At 42.4% G+C, this 19918-nt stretch overlaps 1 protein-coding gene across 3 annotated transcripts in view; it reads left to right on the forward strand.

Moving 5' to 3' along the window:
• GRIA1 (glutamate ionotropic receptor AMPA type subunit 1) overlaps positions 1–19918 on the forward strand; it is a 318993-nt gene that overhangs the window by 291475 nt on the left and 7600 nt on the right. For 2 of the 3 annotated variants that reach the window (XM_084832440.1, XM_084832438.1), the window contains exons 14-15: positions 9480–9594; positions 19476–19610. In XM_084832440.1, the coding sequence (XP_084688566.1) occupies positions 9480–9594; positions 19476–19610 (250 nt within the window). Of the gene's footprint in view, positions 1–8635; positions 8751–9479; positions 9595–19475; positions 19611–19918 lie in introns of all 3 variants that reach the window. The other variant, XM_084832439.1, reaches the window with a different exon arrangement.

Raw genomic sequence — 19918 nt, forward strand, 5'->3', positions numbered from 1 at the left:
ACAAAGATTAGAACCCTAAAAATGCAGTATGATAGCATATTATAAAACCATTAACATACAGAAATATAAAAAAACAATTTTAAACCATCAACAGTAAGAATCCCAGGACCTGTTAGAAAGCCTTATCATATACTGTCAAATGCCTGAGAGTAGAAGAAAGTCTTAACCCAGCCCCAAAAAGAAGATTATGTTGACACGAGGCAAACCTCACTGGGGAGTGTTATTACTGACTTTGGGTCATTCTTGAAATACTACCTGGTCTATGTTAAATGACCCACTACAACTGCCCACTTTAGTTTTTGATTTAAATGAGACTTACTTCCAAGTTAGTGCACTTAGGATTGCAGGCTTAGGCTGCCTTTACATTAAAGAAAAAATCCACATTCCTACTGTTGTGGAGCCTTTCTGTGTTTACAGCAGGCTCCCAGGCGGCGACCACATGATTGCTGAGAGAGGACATTTTTAATTTTCAAGGTTCCACAGAACTCAGTGAACCAGCGCCAGCTAGTAGCTGTTTTAATAATACAGCAGTCCAATATATTTTGATACCTCATTTTCTCCAGATCTTTTTAACCTGTAATAACTGGGAAATACCACTGGATGTGCCCTGGAGGTTGAGGATGTCATGAAAAGGACCCGCAAATTTCTGTGAGTGAGCAGTAGCTCAATAGCAGGATAAAAGCTCCATGTGAAGAAGCCCTTAGTTTCAAAATGGAAAGATGAGAAATAATTATTGTAAAAGGAACAAGAAGGGTGCTATGCGGGTGAATTTGCACGGCCTTTGCTCCCATCCCATTTATAGGCTGCACATCCTTTTCTAGAACCGCAGTGTGAGTATGCCAGCAGCTCTGACTACCATTGTGAGATGCTGAGAGTCCATCCCGTCCCCTGAAAATTGCCCTGCAGACTCACCCTTGACAGAAACCCAAACTGTCAAGGAATAATTAGAGGGGGAAATGATCACTGGCTAGCTCAGGCATTACAAAATCTTTAATTTTGTTTTGATAGTCTGGCCTGTGCCATCATTTTCAGACTGAACTGGTAAATTCCTACCACCACAGCAGTTCTACCTGTTTCTAGCCTCTATGGGCATCTCTACACCTCCAGTTTATTGCACATTCATGATTGGCCACTCACTGAATTGTGCGGGCCTATTACGTGACGTTGTCATTGTCCACTCATTATCCCACCATTTCCGCCTACCTATCCCATGTTTTCCTCAAACAGAAAAAATGTGGTATTTTTCCAAATATGTGCAAATGGAGCTCCATGACCTCCCTGTGTATTTCTCCCCTAGTGCGAATGAACCACTGTGTGTTGGCAGCTGTGCGCGGTTGTTTTGGGTGACAAAGGGCTATGGGGCGTGTCATCTTCCCGTGCCTGTGCCATTTGGGGTCCTCGACATTTTTGGTCTGCAGTATCCTGAATAAGGTGGCAGAGTGGCAGGTCAGCAAAGCGGCGTGCCGGCCTTCTGACCTGCCAGGATGCCCCCCTGCTGTGCATTCCCAGTGAGTAAATGGCTGAGTAAATGGCAGAGATTGTCAAAAACACTGAATGGGGAGGCAGGGGGCCCAGGAAGGTGGGCAGAGGGGGGCTGTCTGCGTGTCAGTCCCCATCCACCAGTAATGTGCAAGAGGAGGGAAAGGGGCAGGACCGAGGGAGGAATTATCACTATGCTCCTAGCACATGTGATGCTTCTTTGCAGAAAGGTGGCAGTGCCTCTGAGCGGCATCGCCACCACCGTGAGAAGGAAATAAACGAAAAATAAAGCGACGGGGACAGCCATCTAAAGAGAATGACCCAGTCCTGCAATGATACCGCATGGTGAAAGAACCAGCATTGATGTGGAATTTCCTGCCTGTATGATGGAGCCCTATGTCATCACAAAAGTCAGTTCTTAGTGATTCATGCAGAGGATTGATCAGAGTACAGGCACATGAGCCTTACAGTACAACCCTATGCATGTTTACTCAGACATAAAGTCCTACGGAGTTCAGTAGGACTTACTCCCTAGTAAGGAAAGTTGCAGCCTTACAGAGGATCGTGCTTCAATCTGGTTTGTAATTTAAATGTTCAAATTACAATGGCCAGAATGCTCATTTGCATTACAAAATCATCTCTTCCTTCACTTTAATTCCTACAGGAATAACTATCAAATGATAATATGAGAGGCTGAAACACAATGTAAGTCTTAAGTGTAAAAATGTCTATTGCTGCTGCTGCTTATACTACTGCTACCAAGCCTCTAGATAAGATTTATAGCTAACCCAGTATTGGGGACTCTCCTTCAATCTTCAAAGTCACCTCCAATAAATTATTTGATTAACTTGTACCCACCCTGCACCCCCAGTTCACCCTACATCAGTTTCTCTTCAATCAGTTTACCCCCAATGAATTTGTTGATATGTTTTGAGGCTATGTGAACTTACTTGGGAGTAAGCCACAGGTGGATCAAGTAGTGATGTAGCATGAGAAACAGTATCTTCTGAAACTATTTTTATGCAACTAAGGCTGTGACCCTATTTTACCTACGAGTAATTGCCATTGAACTCTGCGGGACTTACTTCTGAGTGCACATGCATAGATAGGATTGTGCTGTAAGGCGGCAATCCTAAACATACTTACTGTGGAACAAGTCCCAGTAAAGACAGCAGGACTTACCATCTGATTAAGCATGCATAGGATTAGGCCGGAAGTCTTGTCATAGGGTAGCCAAAACAGTGGTGGAGAATGGGGTGGACAGTTTAAGTCCACAGTCCCATGCATGCTCACAGCTCAGTGAGAGTTATTTCTGAGTAAAAAACACAGAGGGACAGACAGGATGAAGAAGAGGGTGGGGCTCCCGCATGAGCTTGAATGACAAGTTACACCTGCTGAAACTCCCTCTTTCACACAACCATTAAAGGTGCAGGAACCCTGTCCATTTTTCCATCAGCCCACCCTAGTCAGGCTGCAAACCTCCCCCAAAGTAACCAAAGGCCAATTTATACAGGGCTGTCCACTGGCAAACTTTTTCATGGACCTCAACTACTTAACAGAGGAGTGGCATGCTGAGAAGGGGCAGCTCCTGACAACCACCGAACTGCTGCATTCTACACTAGCTCCAGCTTCAGGAGCAGCCTGACAAAAAGCTTTAAAGCAAGGAAACTTTACCTGATAAGAAAGCCAGTATTGCTGCTTGCTTCAGTGGTGAATGGCTGCAGGCTAGGCGCTGGCAACAACGTAACACAATGGGCCACTCGCTGCTAGGCAAGCCATCCTACCTCCACTCCATTTCAGAGGAGCTGCCGTGGCTGGTCCAACAGCCAAGGTCTGAGGAACAAACACAATGGTACCACAGACAAACACACACACACGGCAGCGAGGTCAGAGGAGCAAACACACACACACATTCGTAAGTTGGTGCGGCACAGAGGCGGTCTTGTCAGACACGTGGACACATGCAGCTTTTCACCTTCCTTCTCTGCAGATCATGTGCAGTAGTAGCAGTTACAGCCCATTGACTTCTCTTCCATGGGCATGACACCACAGCCCCCACTGCAGCAGCTGCACCTAAGCTTCCCACATCAATACTAATACTAATGCCAATAACAACAGCGATGTGAGTCCCGTGGAATTCCCTTCCCTAAGTGTCTAGTTAACCAGTATTGTACTAGACGTACAGGCAAAGAGGACCTCATCCCAGAAAGAGGTAGAAATACAGAACAATCCAGTGTGAAAGAGGACACCTGGCCACCCAAGATGTGTGTGTGTGTGTGTGTGTGTGTGTGTGTGTGTTAATTAAACCATCCTATTGATACTAAGTAAGATTTTAGGCAGTGCTGAACAGACAAAATGTATTTGGGGGAAATCACATAAAATAAGGTGTCCAAATCTGGGGAAAGTGAATTAGGAGAGGGAAAAAAACTCTTACGCTTCCGTTTGGGGTTGGACTCGGTGGTCTTTTAGGCCCTTTCCAACCCTACTATTCTATGATTCTATGAAATATAATTTGTGTGACCGTGCACGCACACACACACCGAGAGGGGAGGGGAGTTGTAGGTAGGAAAGTATTCTGTAACTGGCTTTCTTTCTTAAAGCGGTAATCTATAAGCAAAGCTTCCTAGAGGCCCCATAAACTTGTATGTCGATTATTCCAGGTCATTTAAATGAATAAAAATATTCCTTGTCAAAGATGCACAAAAACTAACACTTCAGAAGAAATATGCCAGCTAACTTCATTTTTCATCAAGGATCCTGTGACTGTCAGATACTGGAAGATGCTGTGTGCTGCCTGCAAAGGAGAATCAATTACTTAAAATTTACTCTTAGGGTAGAAAATACCATGAAACAAACAACATATGAGTGTAGCAGAGTGAACTGTGCTTAAAAAACAACAAAGGGTTTACTGAGTTTTATAATACCTGCCCACACAGGGATTAAAATATTCTTTCAGTTCACTGATAACTGCATCTTAGATTGTTAAACAATGACTACAAATGGGGTTGTGTATGTGTTCTACTTCAGAGTACAGAAATAATAATCTGTGCTGCATCTTCACTGCTTGCACTTAAACTGCTTACATCCTCTATGACCAAGATTTGATGTGTCAAATGTACAATGTATATCCAGTGCAATGCCATGACTGGCCGACCTTTGACAGCCCTGGATCTTGACCTGGATTGCAGCACATTTTTCTTCTTTTGTACTATGAGCCATGACTATTCATTCTCCCTCTCCCCGCCCTCCCCCCAGCACGGCACAGTGCTATCAGTGACATGGGACTAGCCTGTGCTGGGGAAGGGAACAAGAGCCATATAGGACCCCCTTGCAATGATATCATGGGAGTAATTGTACTGCCCTGGTCATGGAATCCTCCACCAGCATACATCCGCATATATATGCTGGTGGAGGATGCTATAAATAGATCAGCCTTCCTCAACCTGGTGCCCTTCAGATGTATTGGATGACAACTCCCATAATTCCCCAGCCAGCGGATTATGGGAGTTGGTGTCAAACACATCTGAAGGGCCCCAGATTGGCAAAGGCTGTTATAGAGGAATTAGGGTTTTAACTGGGGGAGGGGAGAGGCATAGGCTAGCTGACACAGAATGATACCCTTGCCGGACCATCTAAAACCATTTGTTGGATTTTCTCAGCAACAAGAAAACATGCTGGGAGGATCTAACTAGTTTATTGTGGCTTGAGCTTTCACAATATGAGCTATTGGAACTATATCATGGCTTATTTCTTCATATGTTTTAAAAACATTTTATACGCTGCCTTCTGATAGATCAATAGATTTATATCCCACCTTTTGATCAAATGATCCTCAAGGTGGCTTACAATAGAATATAATGAGAGAGAGAGAGAGAGAGAGAGAGAGCGCACAAGAGAATATAGTAACACCAGTAGCCCTTAGTCCCATGGCCAATGGATGGAGCTACAGTGTACTCCATCGGTGCACTCCATCAGTTGGGGCTGAATGTTGTTTCTGGCAGGGAGGAGGTCAGTAAGCTTCATGTAGCTGCTCCTTCTTTTGCCAATGGATGGGACAGGTTGGATGTAAAGTCAAGGCTACTTACAGCCCTGAACATTCAAAATCCCAATAAATCCCTCCATATATCAAATCAGATTCAAAAGTATTGCATGAAACCATAGTAACTTGCAGCAGATCAACATTAGGGTTACTGAATTAAAAGGTTCTGAACATTTCCCAGGGAGAGAAAGCCATAAAACTAGGACCATTAGAGAGAAGACCTTACCTTGTGCTCTTCCCAGTTTTTCACACTACATGATAATAAAATCTGAAGGAAGGCCTCCACAACTGTTCTCACAGATAAAGAAAGATACTTCCTAAGATATGCTTGAATTGTGCCTGTAAATCAACAGTCTTCCAGCATGGTTTCAAATAAGCTTCATATTTTCACTGTCAAAAGACAGACCCCCACATTCTGCAGTTTCCAAATGCTTCAGGGAAGCACACTGCAGTGCAGCCATCAATCACGGATGTTTCTGTTTGTTTATTATATTTTTATTCTGCCTTTCCTCCAAGGAGCTCAAGGCAGCCTACATTGGTCTCCCTTTCTTCCATGTCATTCTCACAGCAGTGCTGAACCTGCGAGGTAGGTTAGGCTTGGGATGGCGGAGAATTCTGCCACGGATCTCAGTGAGGCTGAATGCCAGTGCATTCAGCCCCCCAAAATCCGTGGCGGAATGAAGCCCCGCCCCCCCAACCCAAAAAAGGCGTGCAAAATGGAGCACTTACCTGCTGCCGTCCACGCTGACTTGCGAATGGCAGCCACCCTGCGGCCACCATTCGCTTCCTCATCATAGCCGTGATAGGCTACGTAAATACTTACATAGCCTATCACGGCTAATGCAGGGATGCCTTTTGCGTCCCTGCGGAGGCCGTGATAGGCTATGTAAGTATTTACGTAGCCTATCACAGCAAGCAAAACAACAACAACAACGCTTATGCAAATGGTGGTGGCTACGGCAGCCGCCATTTGCGTTCCCTATTTTTCACCATTTTATCCTACGTAAATATTTACGTAGGCTATTACGGCAAAAAAAAGGGGGAACGCAAATAGAATAGTGGGCGCTATTTGCGTTCCCCCTTTTTTTTCCCGCCATAATAGCCTACGTAAATATTTACGTAAGATAAAACGGTGAAAAACAGGGAACGCAAATGGCGGCTGCTGTAGCCGCCGCCATTTGCGTACACGTTGTTGGGTTTTTTTGCTTGCCATGATAGGCTACATAAATACTTACGTAGCCTATCATGGCAGCCTGGCTGGATGCAAATGGCGGCTGCTACGGCGGCCGCCATTTGCGTCCGCAGCAGCCCGTCCACATCCGGAACTCCGGCTGCGGACGGCCCTGGCCGGCTGCTCCGCAGAGCTGCCGCGGAGCCGGCTGGGCAGGATTCCGGGGGGGAGGACCAAATCGCCTCCCTCTCCGTCAAGGATTCCGGGGGGAGGGACGGAGCGCCCCACCACCACCACAAATCACATCCACGAAAAGGTAAGTGACTTTCATACATCCCTAGTTAGGTTGGGACATAGTGCCTGGCCAAAGGTCACCCAATGAGTTTCATGGCTGGGGGAGGCTTTGAACCGACATTCTAATGACTACACCACACTGACTCTCCAATGCATGGATGACAATGGCCAGGTCCCTGTCTGTCTTGCAGGAAAGGTTAAAGGTGGCAGATCAGGTGGAGTTGATCAAAAGCAGTCCACATATTACAACCAATATCTAAATGCAAAACCAGATCCAGCAAAATGCCCTGGAGCATCCTAGATGGTCCAGCTTTTTTACTGGATTTTATGTGGTATCCCTATGGGCTCCTTTACACCGGGCTTTTATCCTGCAATTGAGATTGCTCCTTTATGGAAGTTTGTGGGCTCTTTACATGACACCGTAACGCCGTGACCTACATTAAATGCCCTTTGCTCTGTTTTTAAATAGATCACAGATAATGAGCTATCAAGTTACCCCCTTGTGTTCTGCATCAGTTTCCTCCGTGAAAAGAGGAAAAGCAGCAAGAAGAGGAGTGAGATCAATGACAAATAATGGAAGACTCAGCTGGGGGGGCGGGGAAGGAAGCACATGTAAAGGGAGTCAGTTGTGATCCTGCATTTAAAACAGAAGCAGAAAGACCCATTTTAAATGCAGGATTTTAGGCTGGTAAAGTGCCCTATGAGATGCTAGCACTGACTTTTCCGTCCAGCTCTAGCAGATCGCAGTGTCCAATATGAGGAATTGACATGCTGACCATCTGAACTGCAGCAATGCTGCTGTAGCTCTGAACACTAACATACAAGTTGTCCGTCACAAAAGGTTCACTGAAATAGTTTCTTCTCTGTGGTAATTAGCATAGCTACATTGGATCTGCCCCATTGACTTCAATGGCATTCCGAGGATATAAATCGGATGAGGATCTCTTCCTTTTTCCTATTTTTGTGTGTCGTGAAATGTCTGGAGTGTTTTCTCAGTTATGTATTGCTTTAAATATGTTATACTTCTTAAATGGATTAAATGTTTCTTTCTTTCTTTCTTTCTTTCTTTCTTTCTTTCTTTCTGTTCCTTATAGAGAAATTATTACTAATCGTTGTTTTTATATGTCTTTTGTGACATGAGGATCACTCCGGAGGAATAGGCGAGCCAGACTCCCTTCCCCCATCCCTAAATTATTATCTATTTTATTTTATTTTTCCCCCCCGAAGGCCAAATTATTGAGCCACAGCTGCAGCTTGACAAATGACACCTCCACTGCTCTTGCACTTAATTATTTCAGAAAGAAACCCTATGCCAATGCTTGGAGATAAAATTTTATATTCTATCAATTCAGCAGCTGTAGAAGATGGCATCCAGTGTGAGCAGCTGTTACTTAAGGCAAAGCAAACTTTGGGATTCTTTTCTTTGTAGCATCTTTTGCGCTGCAAAATCTCCCAGTCGCAGGAAATGCTACTCAGGTCCCCCTTCCCCTGCCCCCCACACACTGTTTTTCTAATTGCAAGGGATGCAAACTTACTGGGGGAGAATACTGGAGCAGACTAAAGGGTGCTGGTTCACCGATCCCTTGTTGTCACATGACTTTCCGAGTGTTCTCCGCCTGTTACTCATCGAGTGTTATCTATTCATTTTAAAGAAACCCAGTAAACCTGGCAGTGTTAAAACTGAACGAGCAGGGGCTTTTGGACAAATTGAAAAACAAATGGTGGTACGACAAGGGCGAGTGCGGCAGCGGGGGAGGTGACTCCAAGGTCAGCCTCAGTAAGAAAAACCTAGTGGGTATAAAACGGCATGGATAGTAACCAGCAACCACCCTGCCAACACAGCTTTGTGTTCTAACACTTGGGGAGCGCAAACACAATTGGAAAGTGGTCTTCTCGCTGGGTGAGAACATGTCCTCTGCTTAATGAGTAAGGACAAGGGAAAGGAGTCCATGGGGCTAGCTGTGATGCCTGCATGGCCATTGCGGGTGACCCTTCTTACAGCAGAAGGGATTAAAAGCACTCCTGTTCATTGCACTACAGCTTCAGTAGGCCTACTACATCCCTCCTTTCTGCACTGCCCACCCTTAAAGGTTGTTGTTGGATCTCTTGAGCATGACCCTGTATCGGAGATGGAGATACTGTGCAGGGTTCTGCTACTGGCTGATTGTTCTGCAGCTGGGGATGGTCTGCAGTCATCAGCACTGGCAAGGCCATTGCAAGTATCTATTGGCAGGTGGCTGAGGTTGCTGGTTACTCAAAGTGATATACTAATACTCATCTTGCTATGGTGGAGGAAAGAAGGGTGTGAATGTGCTGGGTGTGGTGGGGGTGGATGGAATGCTGGAGGAGGGCGGGGTGGCCAGATGGAGTATTTGATCGTATCACTTTGTAAATGTATAACTTGTACAATGAATGCTGTGAATGAATTGTCTGTGCTGAATAACATAAAATAACATTGGTAATGTTATTTATGTTATTTCCCCCCCTGGTTTGAAGAGGTCCCGTAAACCTAGCGGTTTTGAAACTCAGTGAGCAAGGCGTCTTAGACAAGCTGAAAAGCAAATGGTGGTACGATAAAGGGGAGTGTGGAAGCAAAGACTCCGGAAGTAAGGTCAGTTATCCCTGAAGAGGTCATGCATACCAATTTTAAAAAAAAGTGTGTTGCCAGAGGCTCCTTTGGCCTTAGTAATACAAAAGTTTGGAATCTCGTGTGAGGCATATTGCACCCCCCTCCCGAAAGTTGTAGTTATTCTTCATGTGTGTGGTACTATCACATTAGTGCACGCACACATATAGAAAATCACAAAATGACAGATGCCATACTAGAATTGTAAAAGGAAGAAATGAGATCCAATAGGAATGTAGAGGAAAGGGTGATCTTAGTAATGATGTGGAGAGGAAGCTCCACACCACTTGTAGAGTATTGTGAGGGGAAACGCTATGTTTTATACCATAGTAGAACCTTCATTCATGACAGTGAGGTGCATGCTTCAGAGCCCACCTTAAAAAAAACCCATATAATAAGAAATGACTCTGATACCCACAAGAATTCTCAGAGATGTATTATTATTACTATATAATGATAATATTATTTTTCTTAAAATGCAACAATTTATTTATTTTAGTATTTCTAGACCACTTTTCTAATTAAACAACAAATTAAATCCATAATAAAACAGTAATATAAAAACTGAAGCACATTCCAGCAAATAATTGGAAACAAAACACAATAGAAGTCAGATTGTGTACTGTACAACAACAGAAAGAAAGAAAGAAAGAAAGAAAGAAAGAAAGAAAGAAAGAAGCTTTTTAGGTCCCTAAAAGCTTATATTCTAAAACAGCGTGAACAGAAAGTAGATCTCCAGATGTTTTGAACTTAAACTCACAGCATTCCTGACCATTGGTCATGCTGGCAGGGGTTTCTGGGAGTGGGAGTCCAAAACATCTGGAGATCTACCTTCTGCCCACACATGAGCTAAAAGACACAACAAAAAGGGAAGAACAAACCTGGAAGTGAGGAAGAAAATAACATACATTTACATTCACCAGGTAGAATGGCCACTGATGAAAGGATCAAGGTGATTTAATATGAAAAGCATATAGATAGTATTGGAAGTCATCAGACTTCATGAAGTGTATTATGCTGCCCAGACTTGATGAAGTTTTCTAAGGAAAAGGGCACGGAAAGAACAGAAGAGAAATAGGAGTAGAGTTCTGAGGACCAGCAACAACAAAATGAAGAGGAGAATCTCCAATTGACAGACCTCATCCTTTAAAAAAAGGATGAAAACCATTCATGGGTGATGTCATGGAATGCAAAAGAAGTGGAAAACTTACAGAACAGAGGATGGACAGACCACTTGGGTGCAGCAGAAAGTTCAGGAAGAATGGAAACAGAATAGAACCTTTGGCTTTGAAGGGTGTTTAACGAGGGCAATGGAGTAATGGGCACAACCCACATTTTAGGAGAGCCACTGAAGGAAAGGAAGCAGTAAAGTAAATAGCATATTCCAGGTTTTGAGTTAAAGCAAAAGTCCCATCTAAGAAGCAAGAGAAATCAAGGGAGCTTTTTGCAAGAACTAGGCAAATAATATTTGTAAACGAGGAGAATGGTGTCAGGATCAGTTCTCTTCACATGAGAACATTTTATGTTTCTTTTACAGTGCAATTCTATGCATGCCTACTGAGAAGTAAGCTCTATTGTATTCAATGGGGCTTACTTCAAGGTAAGTGGGTATAGGATCACCGCCTCTATGAATACACATGGAAAACATTACATTTGAATGAGTAAACCAAGTGGATCTTGCAAGAATGAACTGTCAGCAGCAGCTGGCTGCTGATGGGTCTTTCCTGAAAAATCCTATGCAGAATTTCTGTCACAACACAATGCATTCACATCCTCACAGAGAAAAAGGATTATGTTATGTACTCATTCCACCACTATAAAGAAGGTGTGAGAGTGAAGAATCAACAGCAGACAGTACCATGGGGACAAACAGGGAAGTTAGATGTGCAGTCAAATGATAAATTCAGTGAGTGGACACACAGATCACATAGAGAAGACTTATCAGGTGTATGATGCTTGAAAATCTAGCCTTTATATTGGCACCTGAGGGAGAGACAGACTCTTTAAAAATACAATGTGCATTTCGATGCTGAATTCTTCTGTAACTCCTCCTTCTCTGGGGCTAGTAGTGTCTAGATTGGGGTGGGCAACCTGTGGCGCTCCAGATGTTTTGGCCCACAACTCCCATCATCCCTCACCATTGGCTATGCTGGCTAGGTCTGATGGGTGTTGGCCAAGACATCGGGAGGGCCACAAGTGGTGCACGCTGGTCTAGATGTTGATACCTTTTCCCAAAGAAATTACATTCAGCAGCAAATGTAACGCATCCCTTTGCAAGGAAACTTCAAATATTGAAAAGGTTAAGTTACTAAAAGATAAATAAGCAAAAAAAAACCCAATACTTTATATATAATATTAGATATTAATAGATATAAATAGAAAAGCAAGTTCAATGTTAAGATACATCACTATAAATCTCGATTGTTGCTTCTTTCCCTTCTATCACTCAGTTAATTGTTGGGCCCATGCATTAAATGAAGATGGAGTCCCAAAATGGAGTCAGGAAACCAGAGAACTGATTCAGTGGGGGCTTTCAGTAGGGATGTCAGAGAAATCCTCAATGAACCCCAAAGAGTTTGGATTTTCATGAATCAGACCCACAGATTCCACAGCAGACTGGCTTTCTCCTCTGTTAGGCAGATTGAGCAGATGTGCAAACTGGTTTTTTTTCCCTAAGTTTCTCAAATTTTGCACAAATTTTGTCATTAAAAAAACTCATTTAAAAAACACAGCCAAAAGTATGCATTTCCCTTAAGCTAAAGCATGAAAATAAGCATTTCAGGGGCATTTCTGTATGTGCGCATTAGTGCAAATGTGTGAATCCACGCAAATTCAGAAACAAAAAAGATCCAATTCTGGCAATGGGCAGAAGAAAGAACGAAGGGCCCCTGACAATCCACAAAACACAGATGGAATGGATTTTACACAATCTGTACATCCCTAGGTTTCGGTGAAAGGGTTCTGATGCAGGAGAAGCTTTCCCTCCTCTTGTTCTCTTCCATCTCCTCTCTTAGCTTCTTCTGAGTGTATACTTTTCTCCGCCCTCTTTATCTTCTCTCACACAGGATCAGCTGATTAGGCTCAGGCAGACTGCCTAAGCATCAATCCCCACTCCAGCTCTCTTCTTCTTCCTAACTGTCCTCTTTCTCTGCTTTCCCCCCAACTCAGTTGTTAAATCTTGACTAGAATATTCTTCTTACTCTCTGATTGCTTGCCCTTGGAAGGTCTCTCTCTCTCTCTCTCTCTTTTTCTCTTTTGTGTTATGTCCCCTCTGCATCTGTTCTAGAGAAGACAAAACCTGGGGCTACACTTGCAAAATCCAGTCCAGCTGGCTTGTAAGTATAGAATTGTCCTTCATTCAAGGACATTATAGTCCAGTTTTCCTCAAACTGGTACCCTCCAGATGTGTTGGACTACAACACATCTGGAGGGCATGTTCTGAGGGCATGTTCCTGGTGGTTCCACGTGGACTCACGGCCCAGTTGGAGTCCACCACGAAAAGAGCTTTCAGTGTGGTGGCCCCCTTCCCATGGAACTCCTGTGGCCTTTGGAGGTCAGGCAGGCACCAACGTTGTGTTCCTTCCGGAGCCTCTTGAAGACATTGTTATTTCAGGAAGCCTTCCTTGAGTGACCAGCCGTGGTTTCTTAAATTCAGTCCTATCAGAACTTGTTACTTTTAAAATGTTTTAATTGTTTTAATGTGGGGTTTTATTCTTTTATCCTTGCTGTTCACTGCTCCAAAAAGTTTTGATGTGGAGCGGTATATAAACATTGTACATAAACAAACAAACAAACAAACTCCCAGCATGTCCTAGCCATCTGGGGAATACTGGGAGTTGTAGTCCAACACATCTGAAGGCAAAAAAGATGGGGGAGACTGCTATAGCACCATACTACATAATACCCATTATTGCAGGCCACTCCAGTATCATAATACCACAGTTAACTGAATTCTGCAGTGTCCCTGGGTTTCAAAGCAATGCCCCTTGTTGAGAACATTGGAGTATGTGCAGAAGGAATCAAGGGAAAGGCACCTGCTAAAGTTCCCCCTTTCTCTTAAGGAAAATCACCTTCTCTTAAGGAGAATAGTCTCAGTCACCTTGATCGAGTGCTGAGATGCTTGATCACTGTTCTCACCAGATGTATGACTGTAAATCCTACAGACCTTTTAAAAAAGCTGAAATTCCACACTTTGCAAATAAAAATAACACTTAAAATTATTTTACATTTATCCTTTTTAACCACCTATAAAACTGGTTACCTTTTTGGTGGTGGGGAGGGCAGGAAGGGGGAAAGAATGCCTTTTTCTTCAAGTAGCTCTAATTGCCTGTACCTGCTCAATAATTTTGTAAAGTACTGTATTGTGAGCATGATAGAAGAATCATATTCAATTCTTCTCTGCAGCATGTTAGTTATATTTTAATAGCCCTCTTAGCACAGAAAGGTGATATCTCTGACCATGTTTAAAATGGATAATTTACTGTGTAAATCAATCTTCCCCAACCTGGTGCCCTCCAGATGTTTTGGACTACAACTCCCAGCATTCCTCACCATCGGGCATGCAGGCTGGGGCTAATGGGAGTTGAAGTCCAAAACATCTGATGGCCATGAAGTTGGGGAAGTCTGACCCTACATTCTAGCCCAGCCTTCCCTAATCTGGTGCTCTCTTGGTATTTGGGGCAATGCTCAGGGATGATGGAAGTTGTAGCCTGTCTAAAACATCTGGCAGGCAGGGCTGGGCAAGGCTGCATAGTCTCTACAACACATTCCGCCACTTCTGCCCCATGCAGTTCAGTGCTCCAATTGGTTACCATAGAATGCTAAATTTGGGCTGATTTACACTGCAATCCCATGAAATATTTAGTCAGAAGTAACTGATCCCACTGTGTCCAACGGGGCTGTGTCCAACAGGATTGCAGCCTTTGTTCCACTGAAGTCCAGCTGAAATTGCAGGTAGATCAAATGAAGTGTCTTCACCATCCCAAGTGCTAGGGTCTGGCAAAGTGGTTAAGAAGCTCCTATGGCACACTGGTGGATCCTAATCATTGACTACTACTGACAACATAAAAGATTATCTGGATTAGACTCATTGTGGTCTCCTTCTTCTTGGATAACCAAAATCCTATGAAAAAAGCAAATCTGGAGCAGAACCTCAGACTCTATAAAGAGGAAGAAGTAGCTATAATCTTCCTGATGCATTGGTATGAAAGGACTTTCAATATCGTGCATACATGGACCACTTACCTCAACATCATTACCCCGCAGACAAAAAGAGCACCTTACACACTAACCTGTGCCAAAATCATAAAGATACGCTGAAGTTTTTAAAACATAATTATATAGTCAGATGTTTAGCTAGCGCACTTCCTTCCTAGCACAACTCTGATTTCATAGCTATTGTAAAAAAGGAGAAATTCTTTCTGAGGCAGACTTTGAAGACGCTTCATATCACAGTTGGGGGACCATCATTCAAGAAAACGGGCCTGAAAACTACCAGAGGCCTAATAGAGAAATAATACTATGCTGGCTTGAGCTTAGCAGGTACTTAGATGACCATTGATGAATCAAAATATCTTTTCTCTGAGCTATAAAGCTCATGCTTTTTATAGGATATGATGAACCTTAACCTAATATCACTGCATATTGCAAAACTTCCTGAAGTTAAAAATATATCTGGTTTTCTTCTTCAGTGTTCTAAATCACACTGCTTGGGAATACTGATAAACAACCCCTCACTTTATTAGCTAAAAGACTCGGGCATTTTACTTCCTCTTGTTTTATTAGATGTGATATAGCTGCGAGTGCACGCATATACACACACACACACACACACATTGAATTTCCAAAATCTGGAATTCTGAGAAATATATTCACAGATTTAAAAAAAGAGAATTACCAAGTTGTGATAAGCACATCTGTGAATTACAAACATAACAGGTTTAAACTATAGCACGCTTGAGGTGAATTCAGGAAAATGTTCATTTTTCTGCTCCAAAGACCAACATCAAACACCTCCACCTGGCTTTAAGTGATGCACTGGCACCTTCATTTACCCCCTTAAGGTGAGAGGAGACCCTGGAAATTTGGGCCTTCAAAGAGTTTCTGTCAGAGCAAAATAAAACCACAACGAACAGGATGATGGATAAGCTGCCACCAGTTAAAAAGAAGCAAACAGGGAAGGTGCCTTGTCACCATGGCAACACGGCTGGAGCATTTCTAAAAGACTGGCTTTTTTGGCATGCCTTTCACCTGCCAATCTTCCTCTTCCCTCCTTCTCTCTTCCCTCAAAATGTAGCTCTCCCTCTGCAGGAGACAAGCTGTGACATTTACACTCCCACTTATAAGCTGGCTGCATGATGGGTAAACGCCTTGGGAGAGCATCTTGTCACAAAGCCCAAATGGCAAGGCTCTAGAGCTCAGCGACAGGGTGTGATTTCTCCTGGGCCTTTCATGTGGGATTGGTGCCTTTCTTTATGATCTGTTATTATTAGTGCTATTAAGTCAGGAGCCTGTGCAAAAACAGCAGGTAAGGCCTTTTGGAGCCAAGAAGCCAAGGGAAACCGTGGCAGGTGGGAATTGTTTTCTTGCCTTTGCAGTGCGTGTATATGACCCTGGTGCCAATGTCCAACTGGGAAAGAACTGTGACTGCAAGACAATAGTCCCTCTCCAGAGAACCTCTTTGCAATTAGAAACTACATCGTTCTAGCAAAAGAAAAATATGAGAGCCAAGAAGCTGCAAGATGGAGTTTCAAGCCTAAATCTACATTGTGATAACTCGTTGTTTTTTTTATTTGTTTTTTGACAAGCTCACCCTTAGTATAGTTCTTCAGCCAAGCTTCAGCTGGCCTTGCACATCACATTTTTCATGTCATTTTCTTCTGGCCTGTATCAATTGTAGTAGCAGTAGGGAAAATTAGTCTTGCAACGGTGAGCTTCCCAGATGATTTTCCCAGATGTACATGTACATCCTTTAGACATTGACCAAATGTGTGCATGAGGCAGTTCTTGCATCTACTTGCAGAGTCATTTAAACTTGGATCTATTTCAATATTTTGTTACAATACATTTCCTTACTGGCAGTACATAATGATGATCCCAGTCAAAGCACTGATATTTGAGTAAGCCTCTACCAATCTTGGAAAATCTAAAAAAAAGAGATTTGAACCTTGGCATGAACACACAACTAACCTTGAAAGTCTTACCCACTCTTCCCATTTTTCCTCTCATGTTATGTTTATGCATGTGTATAAGGCAAAAAAGTGTACACTCATTTAAACACTTCTAAATAGGCTTGTGAAACGAACATGAGCAGATCTTTAAAGCAATCATTTGGAGACAGACAGTAAAATATCCCCTTTCTGCAGATGGGTGACTAGAGGCATGGTTGTTGTTGTTTGGGGTGGGTGGGGTGAGGGCAGTTAGCATAAGAATTGTGACTAAAATATTTGGAGGAGACCGGAATATTTATAGTTAGAAAAATATCTGGAAGAAGGATCTGGATTAATGGCTAACCAGCTTGGCAAAGGCCAGTGAAGAGATCAATCTTGAGCTCATTTCTGGAGCAGAGATTATTTCCATCTCAGAATTATAGGTTTCTGAAGGGATTAGCCAATATGACAAAATAATGCAATCTATGAATAGTCACACTGCAATGTACAAAGCAAAGAGGGAAGAACAACTGCCCTGTGACAAAGGTATCTGAATGTGGTAACCTCCATTGTCAGAGAGGAAGGCTCTATTTCCAGTTACAGTTCAATTTCTAAAGCTGTGGAGATGTAGGGAGGGCAGAGATTTGAGGTGTACCTGCCTATATTAATACTTCACAACTGATTCTACAAAAGCAAGCAAACAAACAAAAAATCTTACAAAACTTAAAACACCAGATACATTAACTTGACAACCATTTAGACAACCAGTGTTGCCTTTGGAAAGAATTGTGAAAAATTCCACCATGCAGTTCACAAGACAGTACATTTTAAGATTTATTGTAAAAAGAAGAGGTATCTCAATAGCAGAAGAAGGAAGAGGTATATCTAAATATTATAGATTTTATGTACTCCTTAAACACTTTGTCCTCAACTGAAAACTAGCTGTGTTTTATTCAGAAAGTACAGTGTAAATCAGGAGATGGGTAACTTCAGGAGATTGGGGAGCCATTTTCGCACTCCTTCCCCCTGCATGGGCCACAGTCTGACCTCAAAAATAATATTTTTCTTTTTAGGAGGTCAAAACTACATTTGACTTTTTTAGCCCTCCATAGTGAAATAGGCACCATTTTTTTTCCTTTAAAAAAGTTTTTACATTTTCCCTGTGGGTGGCACGGCCACGTATGGCTGATGGGCCACATGTTGCCCACTTGATATAAATAAACAAACAAGTAATACGCAATGCCTGCATTCTCTTAGCTGAACTGTAAAAGATGAGCCCAAACTGTTTTTTTTTTAATCCTATTTGCATCTGTCTAAAAATCTACACTATCTACAAATAAAGACATTCTAAAATGTGAGTACAGTTTTGACACAGATTTGCTGCATTCCAAAGCATTTGTTTTCAGAACACACAGGGTATGTGTCCATCTCCACCAAACTTTAGAATATGTGCTTGTATTTATCCTACATTTACATGTGCAGGCCACACCAATGAAATGAATGTGGTCTTATGCCAGTCAGAATAAAGTTACTCTTTTATTCCTGAAACATAGTATGGGAAGGTTCTCAGGACCATGTCTCTGAGAATCCAGGAATTGTTTTATATATTTGTGTCTTTCTCAGAAATACACACATATACCAACCCTTTCTATATTACCTTTTAAAACACGAGAGGCCCTTATAGGAATGTTCCTGTGACTTGAAAATATATAACATGGGATTTGGCCTGTTCAAGCACTTCTTATGTGATCCTCAAGTAAATCCCAGCAAACATCCAATATCTGTGCTCTGCATGGATTAAGTAGAAGAGAAACAATATTTTCCAAATCGAGATTCAAAGGTAGTTGTTTCATTTGACAAATACTGAGCTTAAATTAGATGGCTCTGGAACATTTGTCAAATTAGACACTAATGTTTGCTGTGCTTGTGATATATGTATTAAGGCAAAGTTTTTACCTCTGTAAAATGGGGAATAGTTATACCTACCTACTTAACAGGGTCAGATTAATTTCCTGGTATTTATAAAATCAGTTTATAATCAGAACCAAATGCTAAAGATGATTAACTGGTGACTAATAAATCCTCCTTATCAATAAAATAATGGATTAAAAATGCATCCCTGGAACATAGACACAAAATAATTGTGTTATTAAAGACAAATCAAATGCCTATCTAAGGACAGAACCTTTCCAGTGTCACTACAACCTGACTATTGCACAAAGGGGGAGGGGCATGATAGAGGAGAATAAAGTGATTTTGATTTGTTGCTCAGCAACAGAAGTTTCTGGGGAAACAATCAAAGAAGAAAAGAACAGGCGATTCCAAGAGAATGAGTTATTTTAGGAGAGGGGAAAATTGGAGACTACCAAATGTCAGCTCACAGTAGATTAAGTTTTTATCAATAATTGAAACTACCTAGGCATTTGGGGCAAATACGTATTATTTAACAGTGATGATTAAAAACATCTAGCCCAAACCTTTCCCAAAGAGTTGCAAAGCCACTGAAACGTTTTAGTCAATTTTGTTTGTTCAGTGGGGGAAGAATATTCAGTTGTAAAGAAATGAAACTGAAATGTCTTCTGTGTACTTAAAAGTGGTGGCTCCTCAGTGTTATTGTTCTCCTACTAAGCACTTGTGTCATGCTCCTAACGAGCAGTTGTGTGCTAACAACTTGTTTCTTACTCCCACATCCCTTCTCCCTTTTCCTTTCCCTTGTAGGACAAAACAAGTGCTTTGAGTCTCAGCAATGTGGCCGGTGTTTTCTACATCCTCATCGGAGGGCTTGGACTAGCCATGCTGGTTGCCTTAATCGAGTTTTGTTACAAGTCCAGAAGTGAATCAAAACGGATGAAGGTGGCAACACATTCACAGGCCTTTCACACCTTCTTTCTGATACCAGCCAGACTCCCAATATTCCTTTAGAAATGGATCCAATCCAGGATGCCTGTTAGGGTAGAAAGTCAATATTTTAGGGACTAGGAAATGGTTTTTCCCTAAATGACCTATTTAGTGTTCAGCTGAATAAGATCTGGGTAAGGGCTTCTTTGCAAATGGTTCATGGCCAGGTTTATTAGGAGTTATGGGGAAATATATTTAATGTTAAGACAATACTACAGACATTCTTCATGCGCACACACGCGCAGCAAGGTTGTTTAGGAACA

Source organism: Heloderma suspectum, chromosome 2, assembly GCF_057233095.1.
Source record: "Heloderma suspectum isolate Gila_16-S chromosome 2, 16-S_ref, whole genome shotgun sequence".
Lineage (NCBI taxonomy): Eukaryota > Metazoa > Chordata > Lepidosauria > Squamata > Helodermatidae > Heloderma > Heloderma suspectum.